General features: G+C 40.4%; 2 protein-coding genes across 4 annotated transcripts in view; both read right to left on the bottom strand.

The window, feature by feature from the left end:
- LGR5 (leucine rich repeat containing G protein-coupled receptor 5) overlaps positions 1 to 14855 on the bottom strand; it is a 153435-nt gene that overhangs the window by 86058 nt on the left and 52522 nt on the right. For all 3 annotated transcript variants that reach the window (XM_037132167.2, XM_037132168.2, XM_037132170.2), the window contains exon 2: positions 9870 to 9941. In XM_037132167.2, the coding sequence (XP_036988062.2) occupies positions 9870 to 9941 (72 nt within the window). The remainder of the gene's footprint in view (positions 1 to 9869; positions 9942 to 14855) is intronic.
- On the bottom strand, positions 97 to 9662 carry LOC119039426 (10 kDa heat shock protein, mitochondrial-like). Its single transcript, XM_053661857.1, has 2 exons — positions 9642 to 9662; positions 97 to 417 (listed from the first exon to the last, which is right to left on the bottom strand). The coding sequence occupies exons 1-2, from the start codon at positions 9660 to 9662 to the stop codon at positions 97 to 99; spliced, it is 342 nt and encodes a 113-aa protein (XP_053517832.1).

The following is a 14855-nucleotide window of genomic DNA, read 5'->3' as shown; positions in this document are numbered from 1 at the left end:
TTATTATAAAAGAGACACAGAAATTATTTACATGAATGATTTCAGAGCTTCAGTGGAATGGGCAGCTTCATGCGATGCCATTTATATTGTTTTATTTCAGTCTACATACTTTCCAAGAATGTCCCCATCTCTAAATAAGAAATAATCCTTGCCCTTTAGAACTACTTTGGTTCCTCCACATTCTGGAAGAACTTTCTCACCAACTTCTACTCTAACGGGCTGAATCTCTCCACCCCTTCCTTTGGAGCCCAGGTCAACAGCTACTACTGTCGCTTGCAATACGTTTCTTTGAGATTTTTCTGGAAGCATAATGCCTCCTTTGGTTACAGTTTCCACAGTGTTCTTTTCAACCAATACTTGGTCAAAGAGGGGAAGAAAATTTCTGTATGCCTGTCTTACCACACTCTTCAACTGAGGCTGCAAGGAGAGACTGGCAGTCCATCCCACTGGACACGTGAGCTTGGGAAAAGGCCACCCAGTGCACAGGAATGTCCACCCCACTACCCACCCCTCCCCAGGATGAGGGCTGCGTGCCCAGATTTGTCCTGTGGGCTCTGCCCCGGCCACTGTCGCTGCACCCAGGAGATGGAAAATGTCTTCCTTCTGAAAACAGTGTATTGTTGAACTGTCCATTTTGTTTTCATTAGATAGGATAAAAAGTGTCAGATTTCAAATTCAAGGACTAAGTCAATGAACTCCTCAGGACAACAGGGGGATACTTTTGTGGGCATATGTCCAGTGGTGTTTTTCACCAGACATTAATGAAGTTCAATTTTCCACTCCTTTCTGAAGTCTTCCTTAATTGCCTCAGTGCACGGTCAACTTTCCTATTGGACGTATTCTATACAACATTGTCTCTTTTGTATGTAGTCCACCCCTCAGTTTGATTGTAACCTTCTAAGATCAGGAATCTTAACTGCCTGCCCAGAGCAAGAAGCTGAGTCAATATTTATTGATCAATCATTTGCTCTTGTTTCCAAAGACAGTTTGTTGGCTATAGGCCTAAAGTTGCTTCAGGTCTGACATAGCGGTTCCAAGGTGGCTCCCAGGTTTGTTTCATGACCAGATCAGAAAACACTGAAGGATACTCCTCTTCATTACTTACCAAGTTTCAATCCACCCATTTCTTTGAGCACTTTCAGTATGGCATGCACAATGCTTTTAGGCTACGAATAGTACCTAGCCTTTACTAAACAACTCATAAGTCCTAGGCACAATGTTAAATACTTTATATGCATTGTGATATTTAATTATTGTAATCATATTAAACAAGTGACATGATTACTCCCCTCATGAGAAGGAAAGTGAGCCCAGGAGAAGTCAAGTTATCTGCTCATGCTTACCCAGAAAAGTTTACACAAGAAAATTTAGTTCAATGTAGCATTTTGGTTTTAAAATTTGGGGTTTTAAACCATAACTTTGGTTAAAAGTAGGTTGGTCTGGAGCTTAAGTTGGTCAAAAACAGAAATAATGCAAGGACAGAAATGGCTGAATCACTTACTATCCATAAGAAAACTGTTGCTCATTGCTTTTTTTTAAAGTTTCCTTTTAAGGACTTTATTTATTTTTAGTTTTAGAGAGAGGAGAAGGGAGAGAAACATCAGTGGGTTGCCTCCCATACACATCCTGACTGGGGATGGAACCTGCAACCCAGACACGTGTCCTCACCGGGAACGGAACTGCCGACTTTTCCGGTTTTGGGGAAGACATCCAACCACCTGAGCAACACCAGTCAGAGCTCACTGCTTCTTATTCAAAGTCCTCCTCCCACTGGCTTCCAGATTCTGCACAATCTGCTGCTCTCACCCCTGATGGGTTGTCTTTCTTTTTCTTGCTAGCCCTCTTGTAAATTTTCATCCTCCAAACATAGATGGTCCTCACTCTCTGTCCTCACACCTTTTCCCCCTCTTTCTAGTGCTGCTCAAACTTCAGTGTGTATTGCCATTGCCTTAGGAGCCATAACAAATTTGAGCCCCAGGCCTCAACCCAGATTTAGCAATCAGAGTTTCTTGGAGGAAGGAATCAGAAATCTGCATTTTCAATAAGCAGTCCAGGTGATTTTAATAGAGAAACACACTGGGAAACACAGTTATACCCTCTCTCAAGGTCCTCCTCTACCCCAGCACCGTCCACAATCACCTCTTTGTAAATGATTCCATCGTTATCTCTAGAACAGGCTCATCATGCCCCAGACCCCCTTTCTCACTGCATTATCGACATTTGCAGTGGGCTGTCCTGCTGGCGCCTGCCATGTAGTACATCCAGAACCAGACATCCTCTTGCCTTTGAAATACCAGTTGTTCCTCCAGAACGTCCTGTTTCTATTGACTGTGCCTCATCAGTCTCCTGCCACCTGATCTCAAAACCTCCCTCAGGCCCTGGCTGTTGTAGCTCAGTGGATTAAGCACAGGTCTGCGAACCTGAGAATCGCAGTTCGATTCCCAGTCAGGGCACATGCCTGGGTTGCCGCCTGGTTCCCTGCAGGCCAGTTCCCAGTAGGGGATGCATGAAAGGCAACCATACATTGATGTTTCTCTCCTTCCTTTCTAAAGATAAATAAATAAAATCTTAAAAAAAAAACACAAAACCTCCCTCAGAGTCATCTCTCACTTTCAGAGCTCCTTTTTAGTGCTGACACCCCGGCATTCAATCAACTGATGAGTCTCCCACTGTCTTCCTCTGCTGTGAGCTTCCATAGCAGGGGGAGATCCCAGCAGATCTCAGCAGATCCCTGAGATCCCAGTGGGTCTCAGTCTCTCCACCCCATTGATTTTAACAAGTGATGTCTGGGTTCCCACTGAGCCCCATTAAATCAGAATCTCTGGGAATGATCCCTGGTAAGTAGAAGTTTTAAAAATGCTCCAAGTGATTCTAATGCATATTCAAGGTGGGAAACTGCAATAGATTTCTCATAGTTCACTATTGACAAATTAACCCAGAGACCTTTATGGTCCCCCAACTCCAGAGACAATGATTCACTCCAGTGTTGCAAGAATTGGGAGAGGTTGTTAGTTGACGGCTTTTAACGGTTATCCAGAAGAGACAATAAGACCCTGAACTAGATGGTGATAAAAATAGAGTAAACAGGTAGAAAGACAATATAGAATGGTGAGGTTAAAATAAAGACTTGGGAATGGTTGATAGGGTGGAAGACAAAGAATGACAGATAGGATAACTGGAACTTGCTGACGGCAAGCAGGAAAGACAGGGGGAAAGCTTTCCCGGGGGGAGGCACGGAGGAATTCGGTCCCATGCTGTTAAGTTTTGAAGTATTGTGGAGTAGGTGGAGATGTCACTTAGGTACCTGATGATTCTCAAAGTGTGTTCCCTAGACCAGCAGTACTGGCATTCCCTGAGAACTTGCTATATATGCAAATTCTTGACATCGTCCCCTCCTGTCCCCAACCTACTGAAAAAGCTCTGGTGGGGCCCAGCAAGGCGTGGTTTAACAAGCACTCCAGGTAAGTCTGGGAACTGCTCAGGATTTGAGAATTACTGTCCTGGAGTAGTCCTAAAACTTTATCATCAGAACCACCTGGAGATCTTTTGAAAGACAGTTTTCTGGTCCCAATCCTGAGATTCTGATTTATTAGGTTGGGGTGGGGCACAGAATTTGCATTTCTAACAAGCCCACAGGTGGCAACCACACTTTGAGAACCACCAGTCTAGCTAGCAGTCAGAGAGAAAAGACATCTAAACTAGGAATATGGATTTGGGGGTCATCTATATAGTAGAAATAGTTCAAAGTTTGGGTTTCCTGCCCAGACAACTGCAGTGATCTCCTAATGGGTCTATGGCCTCCTAATGGGTCTCTTTCCTTCCATAATTCCCCAATACATTTACATACACAAATCAGAGACACTCTAAAACATCACAAATTCTGCTGTTTGAGTAAGCTGCATACAACCCTACAATGGCTTCCCACTGCTCTTGTTTTCGTTCCATCCAGTGTCTGAACTGTGCTGCTTGATCTGGGCCTCTCCTCCAGCCCCATCCCATGCCACAGCCCTTCTCTCTCACTCTGCTCCAGCCACAATGATCTTCTTTCAGACCCACAGACACGTCACATTCTTTCCTGTCTCAGGGACTCTGCTCACGTTACTTCCCCGCCAGGACCACTCTACCCCACCTGTGAGGGCCACCAACTCCTCCGCATCCTCCTGACCCCAGTTTAGGTGTTACCTTCTTATAGAGACTTTCCCTTTCTTGTTGATTATTTTCTGCCTAATCATGTTTGTGTTCATCAGCACTATTCTCACAGTCAAACATTTGATCGTCACACTCAAACAGGGATGGCTGTTTCTTTGCTTATTGTCTGTCTCCCCACTAGACTGTAAACTCCCCCAGGTGGGCATTTCTTAAATGAATGAATGACTGAACCATTGCAAGTTATATCCACTCTTATGTTCCCAGTGGCTCAAAAAATATGTGTTGAACTGAATTACTTGTAAAGTACTGAGCAGGGATACAATAAAATTAAATGCAGAAATTCCGGGGGAATGTCTAAATTTTATAGGAGTTGGAATAGAATGCTAAAGGGAAAGAGAACAGGAGGCAGAGAGGTAGGACGCTTTCAGAACAGTGCCCTAATTATCACACAAAAATGTATGTGTATTATAATACGCACACACATAAATACAGTTATATTTATGCACATACACACACAGGGTCAGATATCTAAATGCCTACATCCTCTATGGAGAGACATTTGGAAGAGAAGCAAAAACAACTTTCATGAAATAACACTGGAGAAAAAAAAGTTTCAAAGAAGCAGCATTTATAATCAATTGTCAGAACCGTAAGGCAAGAGATTATGAAGTGTGACAGCTGAGGGGCGGGGAGATTGCTCCTGGGCATGAAGGTGTTTTCATTTCACTAACACGATCCAATATGTAAATTACAGTTTACCAAAGCTCCTTCATTGTCAGTTCATTTGATCTTCAGGAAAAGAATGTCTCAAAAGACAGGCAGTACAGCTCTCACCATTTTCTGCAACAAGGTAGGGAAATAGAACTAACAAGCATAGGTTGTACTTTCAGGAAGTTTGGTGGTATCTCTCATTATAAATTTCATATGCAATAACAGATACCTATTATTTACATAAAGATTCTTCAAGGCCAATCATAGTATGAGCAAACAGGGCGAGGGGACAATAGAAACTTAGAAGACACCTCCCTAGGGCTTCTCATATTTTCTTCCTAAATCAGGTACTTGATTCCAGTAGCATTAGAATCTGGGAATATTGTAAATACTACTTGGAAATAAAGAACTTAAGACTGTTTGAAATGGTAACGATTCATCTCCCTCTGGTTTAATCGAACTACTAACCTAGGTTTAGTGGAATGGGCAGATGCCAGCATTAGGCACAATTAGCTCCTAACATTTGAGCCACACTCTAAGTGACCAAGTATAGAATCTTTTATGTGTCCAAATAGCAAACATTAACATTAAGTCCCTAGTAGAACTGAATAACTAAAAATGGGGGAGATACTGTTGGAGGGAAATGCAATTATTGGTCGGGATGTGAAAATGTGGTAAAGAACTGTCTACATTGATTGTGTCATTAAAGCATTAAAGCTCATATTTGGGAAGAGCTTCTCTCACAAACCCTGGATACCTGTCCAAATGAAGCTCATGAAATAAAAAAAAAAGGAAGTTACAAGCTTCTTGAAAGTGTTTTAATTTTACCACTACAACTGAATGTGTAAATTAGTTTACCAAAGTTTTTTCATCATCACTTCACTTGATCCTCACAAACATCTCAAAACACAGGCTGGGAAGCTTTCACCAGCATCACCTGAGGCGCAGGGAGGTCAAGCGGATGACCAGGTAGTAAACGGCAGGGTCAGGACAGGACAGGAGTCCCGGGCTTCTGCCTCCACACGGTGCAGCCTTGGCACACCTAGATCAAACGGGGTTCCCTGTCCCCATCCGCCCCCCTAAAGAGAAGAGTTCTCCTCCTGCGCTATCGCATTGCACCAGCAGGACGTTTGGCCTGTGCGTGTCTGGTGACCTTGTAGATTTGTAAAAAATAAATAACAAATGAGACCTGAGTGTGCCAAAACATGTGTCACAGGTAGTAAGTAAGTGTCTCAGAATGTCAGGAGAGACACTTACCGTATTTTTGGACTATTAGATGCACCTGACCGTAAGTAAGACCGTAAGACGTGCCTAGGTTTTAGAGGAGGAAAAGAGAAAAAAAAACTTTGAAGCAAAATGTGTGGTAAAATATTTAGTAACCTGTGACCCAGCTCCACTGCTGCCCCCCGCCCACCGTGAGCCAGGTAAGCTGCATTCGCACTATAAGACACATTTCCATTTCCTCCCAAATTTGGGGGTGCGTCTTATAGTCCAAAATACCGTAACTATGATGGCTTTTATTCTTCTTCTTAGGTATTTATTCCAGATAGTCACTTTCTCCAGGGTTACAATGTATTTTTTTAAATATGAAGTCAGTGAATACCTCTAGGGCTTTACTGATTCCTAGAGCACTTTGAACTGTGGCAGGGGTGGTAAGTTCCAGTGATGGATGAGGAATGAGCTAGGGCTGTCTGCAGGGTTTAAAATATAGTTAAAGGAATTAAACTAGGGAAATGATACATGGGGTGGGGCAAAGGTAGGTTTACAGTTGTGATTACACAAAACACAGTTTATTCTTGTGTTATTATTTATTAATTATGATATTACTTCTCATATGAACAACTGTAAACTCACTTTTGCCCCACCCTGTATTGCATAATTGGTACTAAGGGAAAAGACTGGTAACTTGGGTTTATTAACAGTGATTTTAAAAAATTGAGTTTTGAGTTCTATTAGTACTATTGACAGTGTCAGTAGCAGTTTTCTACTTAATGGATAAAGAGATAAGGCATAGAGATGAGCTGAATAAACTGAATGAAAGAATTACTTTCAGAATCATGTCTTAATTGTCATAAAAGATAATAAACACACATGAAAGGACAGGTATCTAATGTCTATCTAGCTGTATGGTTGGTCATCTGTTAGTTCAGGCAGAATATTATGTGAAATATACTGCTTACTTATATGCACGCATATGTAAAAACATTAATTAAGGTTTTGTACTTTTTGAGCAATGCTAAGTTGGTGAAATTCTATGCCTGAAAATTCTGATGATACTTTTCACATAGACAATATATGATCCTAGTGAATGAATAGCTTGGATACCCAATCCCTACCGGCTAGGTAGATGGCTTTTTGTCAGTTTTTCTCTCAGTCTCTTGCTTTCATTCCCCCACATACACACATACACAGATACACATATACACACTATCTTCACAAACTCAATTTAAAAGCTTTAAAGTGTTCCACTGTGCAAACCACTGGACTAGGTGCTGTGGAGGAAGAGAAAAGCACAGATGGAGCACACAATTCCTGACCCTCTTTCTACTTTCTGAGTCTGGCTTTGAAAGTGGGTTCGAATCTTAGCTCTGACATGTTCGGATTCCAGTTTCTTGGGTGAGTTTCTCATTTCTCTATACTTTAGCTTTTTAAAAATGATTCTGTGAACTAGAAATAATAATATCTAATTTTATGGGGTTGTTAAGAGGATCCAGTTGGATAATATGGGTAGAACATTTTGCACAGTGCAAGCTATTGTTGTCATTATAATTACATCATTTTGAAGAACTTATATTCTCAAAGAGAACATAGACTTCAACATGGCTAAGTCTAATAGAAACAATTAGCAACATAATAAAGGCAACCCCTAAATTTAGCTTTGGGAATAAAAAAAATAAGTAGAGTTAATCATTTTTCCATGTTCTATAAATACTATCTCCTTTTGCTACTAAATAAATAATGATGTCTTCAGAATATCATTAGGTGCAACACAGAATTATACATGGGAAAGTGGTCTCATTTTTAAATTCAGCAAGTTGGCCAGCTCAGCAGAGGTAATTCAAGAACAGAATGAGAAAATGGAATGGTCTTTAAAAGGTGTTCTCTATTTCTGAAATGCTATGATTCCATTGTCAAGATACTTGATGGAGTTTCCAGAGATATAAAAAAAGACAATTCAGACAAACAGCATTTTCAAATGGTAGTTCCCTTCTTCTTTTTGTTTCCTGATTTTTCTCAATTATCTTTTGAAAAACTGGCCTTGGAACTGAATTAATATTTATCTCATGAAGAAAGAAGAGTTATTTTGAATAAGTTGGGTTACTAATGGAGGGACTCTATTAAATAAAGTCCTTGGGGAAGTGAATTATTATTAATTCAGTTTATGGTATAATGTTGAGGTGTCCTTTTGCTATTGCATAAGGAAATGAAAGAGAAAAGGATAGGAAATACATGCCTTAAAAATATGGGGATAAACAGCACTAAGTATTGTATGTCAGTTATGGTGGGGTGGGAGGACGAGAAGCACGTAAATAAGAAAATAATCCTGATGTTTGAAGCTTACTAAAATTAATCTTTAAAAAGATTGGCTTATGCCAACTAAATCTCTAACTTTATTCCAAGGCAGCTAACTTGTATAAGCTCTTTTCACACATCTTGCTTTCTTACAAGTTCATTCTCTCATTCTTCAAAAATGTATCATCTGTAACACACTAGTGGTGAGGGAGACAGCCATGACCCCAACCTTGAGGAATGTTAAATTCGAGGTACAGGAATGGCCAGAGAGAAAAAAGAAGATGGAAAAGCAGCTTTCTGGACAGCCCAGAGTGAACATCCACTCTCCAAGGGGTTAAAATGCGCTGAACAGCCTAGTAACCTAAGCCTCCCTAGCAAACCCCTCCATAATAATCTGGGCATATTCAGCCAAACTAAGTATTAAAACAATAGCATTTGTTAAAAATATAAGGTGTCAAAATAAATATAGATAAACTAAAGGGGAGAAATATGAGAATATTGTCCTTTTGGGGGAAAAAAGATTGATGTAGTGTAATTTGGTTGTGATGAAACGCTCTTTCCAATTCCCACGGTGGGTCATGTGGTACATCAACAATTTAAATTACTCCCAAATTAGATCTGGTTCTAGGATTTATTTTTAAAAAGTATTTCGAGAAGAGGTCATTGCCTAAACAATTCCTTTAATCAAAAGTCAGAGGATTTACTCAGCTGATGGTGCCAAACTGTCTTCACGAAGACTACCATGGTACATCACTTCCTCTGTCCCCATCACTCAAAAGGGTAAGAGGATCAAATGGATTTTTACATGCAGATTTCTGGTTTATATAGTTCTTTTTCATCTTCTGGAAATTGATTGCTAGACTTAATCAAGATTTCTCTGTGTATCATTAGCCAATTTAGCTTCCTCCCTTTTAATGTAATTTATTTATTTTTTATCACAGTGAGTTTAGGAGAGCCCAGTTTTCAGTCCTCTGTGGATTCATGTTTTTCTGCTCAAGCCTTGAGGGAAGCTAAATTTAAAAGTAGGAAAATAGAAATTAAGAGTGATCAGGACAAAAAGCTTTAGGGCTATGAAATGCGGACTCCTTGTCACAAGCCGAACGAAGCAGCAGTTTTTGGTTTTGATTATAGGTTTACTTGCTATTTTAATAAACATGAACCAGTATTCAAACTTTTAATATCCTGCTGCTTAACTATTTCCAAAGAGCCATCCAGCTCTTTTAAACAGCCTTTGTTTTAAAATTTTAATTTGTTTGGCCCAGTCTCACCTTAGAAGGCTGTAGCCTCATGGTAAACTCTTTTATAAGTTGATTTCCAGAATCATAAGCAATTCTTTTATTTCCCCCTCCCAACTAAGTGCTTCCTCATGTGCCAAAATTGCCGGTGCTGACAGCTTTTCAGCCTTGTTTTTTCTGGTTCCCACAGTAAGTATGAGAGACAAACACAAGAATACGTCCAGCATTGACTGGACGCATCATGACTGCAGTGGTACTTACAGCTCCTCCAGGAAGCGGAGACCATGCAGAGGACTCGGGGGCAGCTGACTGATGTTGTTCATGCTGAGGTCTCTGGAGAGGAAAAGAGACAGCATGTGAGGAGCGGCATATGCCATCCCAAGGAAATCCAGCTGTTCAATTCACACATTTTCAAGCAGTAGAGTCAAATGAACTCATTCTTTTGCTTGACAAATGAATCGCTATGTTGCATCTTGAACATATTCCTAACCTCCCACCCCTCCCTCCACCACCATGGGCTTGCTAGAGACCCTAGGAGGGACTCAGGATGATTTAGACCATTCATGGTCATGGTTGTAATTCTTCACGTTAAAACTACTTGAATAGGACGGCAAGGAAAGACAGAACTTGATGCTAGACATAAGTCAACTTTGTGTCTCGCTTTAAATTGTGTGAGAAAAAGAAATGTCTTCACTGCGCAACCCTGGAAGTCCTGCTTCTATGGCACTATGAACACCTTGTAAAGTGTGTTCATAGAAAAAAAAGTCTTGATTCAAAGGTACTTAAAAAAGCAAAACAAAACAAGACAAAAAGCCTAGTCCCTCCTTCTAACGTGTTCCTTTTGCAGGTTCTCAGATTGCATTAAATAAGTGAAATGAACCATAAAACAAGGGTGTAATGTGATCCCGCTCCGCAGCACACTTCCTGCTGGGCCGCACAGTAGTTCCTGGCGCAGGAAACAACACGCCACTTCGGGCAGAACTCAATCAATTTTTGTTTTAAGCGAAACTCCATGTAATTAGATTTTATTTTGTTTTGACTTTTCTGGGTTTTTTTATTGTGCCCCACATAATCCCTCAGCATCACTAGTATGTGCTGTCTGTATCTCAGCTCCCCAAAGCCTGACTGCTAGACCGATTCTGATCAAGACCAACTAAGACTTAATCTAACAGTTCAAGGTTGACATCAAAAAAGGCTCATTGCTCAAACCCGAAGATTCTGAACTACTGCCATTATAATCTCAGACCAGGTCTACATACTTAAAATTTACCTCGAGATAATACAGTGAGCGTCATATTTATTATTTTAATTGATTTAATTGGTGTATAACGTGTTAGGTGTACAATATAATCTGATCCAGGTATATATTGTGAAACAATCACCACCACAAGTTTAGTTAGCATACGTCACCACACACAGTTACAAAAAGGTTTTATTTCTTGTGAGGAGAACTGTTAATATTCACTCTCATAGCAGGTTTCAAATACTCAACACAACACTGTCAACGAGAGGCACCATGGGTACATTACATTCCCGCACTTATTCACCTTATAACTGGAAGTTTCTCTCTTTTGACCACCTTCACTCATTTCACCCATGAGCTTTTAAAAAAGAAATCTGGATTTTTCCTGTTATTGAAGTGGCCACATCTATTGCACCTACTGGATGATTTCAGCATTGATAGCTTGGTTGCTTTATCAAATATTAACTTTTAATCAGTGAGGCTAAGAATTGAGGAACCATGTACTTTTTGTCTTTAAAAAGCTACAGGTGGGAGCATTTTAGACCTTGCTTCCTGGCAATTGTCCTCAGGTTTGGCTCAAATAAACTCTTTTAAAAATAAGAAAAAATCCACTAATATGAATAAGGAATATAAAATATTATGCTAAATGTTTTAGAGTGTGGTAAAAAAGCAGAATTATTCATTTTAATGTCAGTAAACAATAATATAGCCGAGTTAAAGATTATACTCTCCAGCTAACACTAAACAATGCCAAAAATACAGACTGAAAAAATTTCTATTGTCCACATTTAAAAATCTGGATTTTCCTGGCACTGTCTAGATAAGAGAGCCAAATAATTGATTAGCATTTTTATTCTTTTTGTGCAAATATTTCTTTGAAGTAACAGTTGTTTAGTTCCCTGAACAGACATGGGTTAAATTAGTCAATGCGGATTCTGGATTCCTCACAGCGACTATGTAATCTCTACATGGACTTGCTATTTGTCAGGGACATGCACTGATGTTATAAATGATATCCCACTATTTCCTAACAAGGATCAAGGTGGTTTGCTCTCGAAGCATGTTGATGGTAATGCAGATCAAACCAGTCTCAGCATGGAGACAGGCGAGGAGGACAGCACTCCTCTGGTGTGTATTTCTGAGTGATGTGCGAATCGGTTTGGGACACACATTAGTCTCTGTGCACAGGAAGCTCTAAGTAGAATGAGGAAACTGACACACTAAGGAGGTTCATAAGCATTTGACATTATTTTAATATTTATTACTAATTTCAGCTACCTGGAAGTGAAGTTTTCATATAAGCATCCCCTCTCAGGGTTCCCCCCGGGGAGCACTTTCTGTGGGAAGGCGGCAGAAGGAGAGCAGCATTGTCTGGGTTTGAATTCAGGGCTCTGCATCCACTCGCTGTGTGATCCTGGGAGTATCAACCTCCCTCTGCAGGGGTCCTTGTTTTTAAACAAGGTATCTCTGCAGTAATAGTCTGAAACCCTGTGATTACCTATTTGCAATCAGAAGAGAGTGGCTTAGTTTTCTTTTTCTTTTTAAAATTATTATTTTTATTTTTTAATTTTAATTGTTGTTGTTCAATTGTATTTTCAATTGTGGTTCACATTTTCTGCCTTTTACTCCCATCCCAGCCCACCTCCCCCCCCCCAAATTTTCTTATTAAAAAGGAGAGTACCTCCTTTTCCCAACAGGAATTAAGAACTTCTCCATGTTTTTTGACATTGTGGTTCCTTTCAGAAAATGAACTAGTACCGCTAAACCTTAAACTTCCCACCTGTTTTTGAACATAGGCTGTTTTCTTTTAAATAGCTTCCAGCAATGCAGATAAGCCGATAGCAGAAAACAACTTTTTATAATGACAGTCTAAGGTAAAAGGAAGCAGGCCTTTGAAATATGAATTCATATAAATTCGAAGTGGGTAAAGTAGAGTTTAATTGGCTGTATTCACTTTATCCTTCTGCGGGCACCCTTTGCCCCGATGTTCAGCTGTAGCTGCGGTCTCCCGGCCCAGGGGTTCCCAAACTCTCCATGGTGAGAGGACAATTTTTGAAAGTTTCTAGTTTGTTGTGGGCTTATATTTTTATATAAAACTAATTACAAAAAGTAAAATAAAAACACAAAAATACACAAAGTAGAAGTCTCAATATTCTATGTGATTCAGCAGAGATTATTCAATTGCTATAAAAGTTCTAAACCTTTACTCTTAATTTCTTATCTGTTGTGGATCAGAAAAAGCACCCATGGGCAGGAGGCGTCCTTAGACACCTCTTTGGTTACCATTGTTCTTCTTGCTCTTAAGTCCTAAGAGACTTAAATTACTTGAGTACTTTAACTAACTTTGAGTCTAAAATGATGAAACAAGAACAATCTTTCCACTCTGTACAGAAATATCCTCATTCTGACTCTTAAATTATTTTTAAACTTTTCCTTTCATTTTTCTATAGGACTTGGTCTTTCAGACACCTGGAACACGTATAATATTAGCAGCAAATAAGGGGGTCTTAAAATCATTTCCAACCCTGCACATTATTTACTTTCTAAACTATTATTTTTAATAGTGGCTCTATTTTGCACCACATTTTGCCCATGATTCAGTTTCCTAAAATCAGTGAGGGAGTAGAATGGATTTCTTTAATTTTTTTCATTTTTTTGCCAAGATACTGGAATTAATTTTGAAGAACTGGTCACTAGGTACAAAGATCTCAGGAAAAAACCAGATGATTCATTGTGCCGCAGTGGTCGGATATGTTAAACTGCTCTGCCCTGTCTTACCCTGCTTCTGTCTATGCATTAACGACCACATCTGGTCATATAGAACAGGGGCTGCAATGTTCCAAGGGGGACTTTGACTATATATTGGAATCACCTCAGGAGCTTTAAAAGCTATTAATGCCTGGGTACTACCCCCAGAGTTTCTGAGCTAATTTGTCCAGTATGGGCCCTGAGATTTTTAAAAGCTTCTCAGGTAATTTGACTGTTCAGCCAAGGTTGAGAAACACTGCACGGGAGCGCCTGTAAAATTCTAGCTGAGTGCTCCAAGGTCTACAACTCACTCAAAACTTAGGAGCCTTAAGATGATTGAAGGTACTGTTTCCGAAGCTAGAGGACTCCATCCAATCAGACAGCATCTTTCTCATGAAAAGTATTTTGTTGTTTGTAGCTCTATTGTCTTCATTTGATAAATATTAATTGAGCATTAATTGTGGGCAGGTCTAGGAACACAGTGGAGAATGAATGAAAGTCATCCCACTGTCCTTAAGTCTGTAAGATGCTGAGTGTTAATTCTACGACAGGGCTTGCTTCAGGATCTGGCCTCTCGGTTGTTGTCATACCTATTACTGCATACTGTGTCTCCTCATTCTAGGTCATCTTCTACACTGTGCTCAGAGAGTGGGCCCTGAAAAGTCCATCTGATTATCACTCTACTCAGAGCCACTGTCGGCCAATAGGAAAGACATCCGCCCCTCTCTAGGGGGATGATGTGGAAGAGGGACGCCTCATCCCCTGGAGGCGTGTGTAAATCACATAGAAGGTCTTTCTCCTACTGAAGCAGCCACAGAGTGGGGTGACTGCCTTGGCAAGCAGAGCTTGGCCTGGAGTCCAGCCTGCATGGGGGAGCCCCTGCTCGGCTGTAGCCATACTGGACTCCCTGCCTGGGAACTTCAGGCCTCTTGGAGGAACTAATGCCCAAACTTCTTAGGCTTTTCACAGTCTGGCCTAACGTTTGTTCCACCTTGATTTGATGCCACTTTTCTCTGTGCAATGTGTGCTCCAGTTACACTGAAATTCTTGCTGTTCCCCGTGGCATCTCTCTGTCTATACACCGTGATTCTCTTTGTCTAGAATGCATTCGTTTCCCTATTTCCAAATGACTCTTCCTGTGCTCCCCCACTTACCACCCCCCATTTAAGATCTAGCTTCACATACCCTTGTGTGTCAGACACAAACTCTTATCTTTTCAGCTCAGTTGCTCCCTATTCCAACCTCTAGTCCTTTGA

The sequence above is a fragment of the Artibeus jamaicensis genome, unplaced genomic scaffold, assembly GCF_021234435.1.
Source record: "Artibeus jamaicensis isolate MK-2021 breed Jamaican fruit bat unplaced genomic scaffold, CSHL_Jam_final contig_233, whole genome shotgun sequence".
In the NCBI taxonomy this organism is placed as follows: Eukaryota; Metazoa; Chordata; class Mammalia; order Chiroptera; family Phyllostomidae; genus Artibeus; species Artibeus jamaicensis.
Note: the sequence above shows the minus strand (reverse complement) of the source record. Positions and strands in the feature narration are given on the sequence as shown.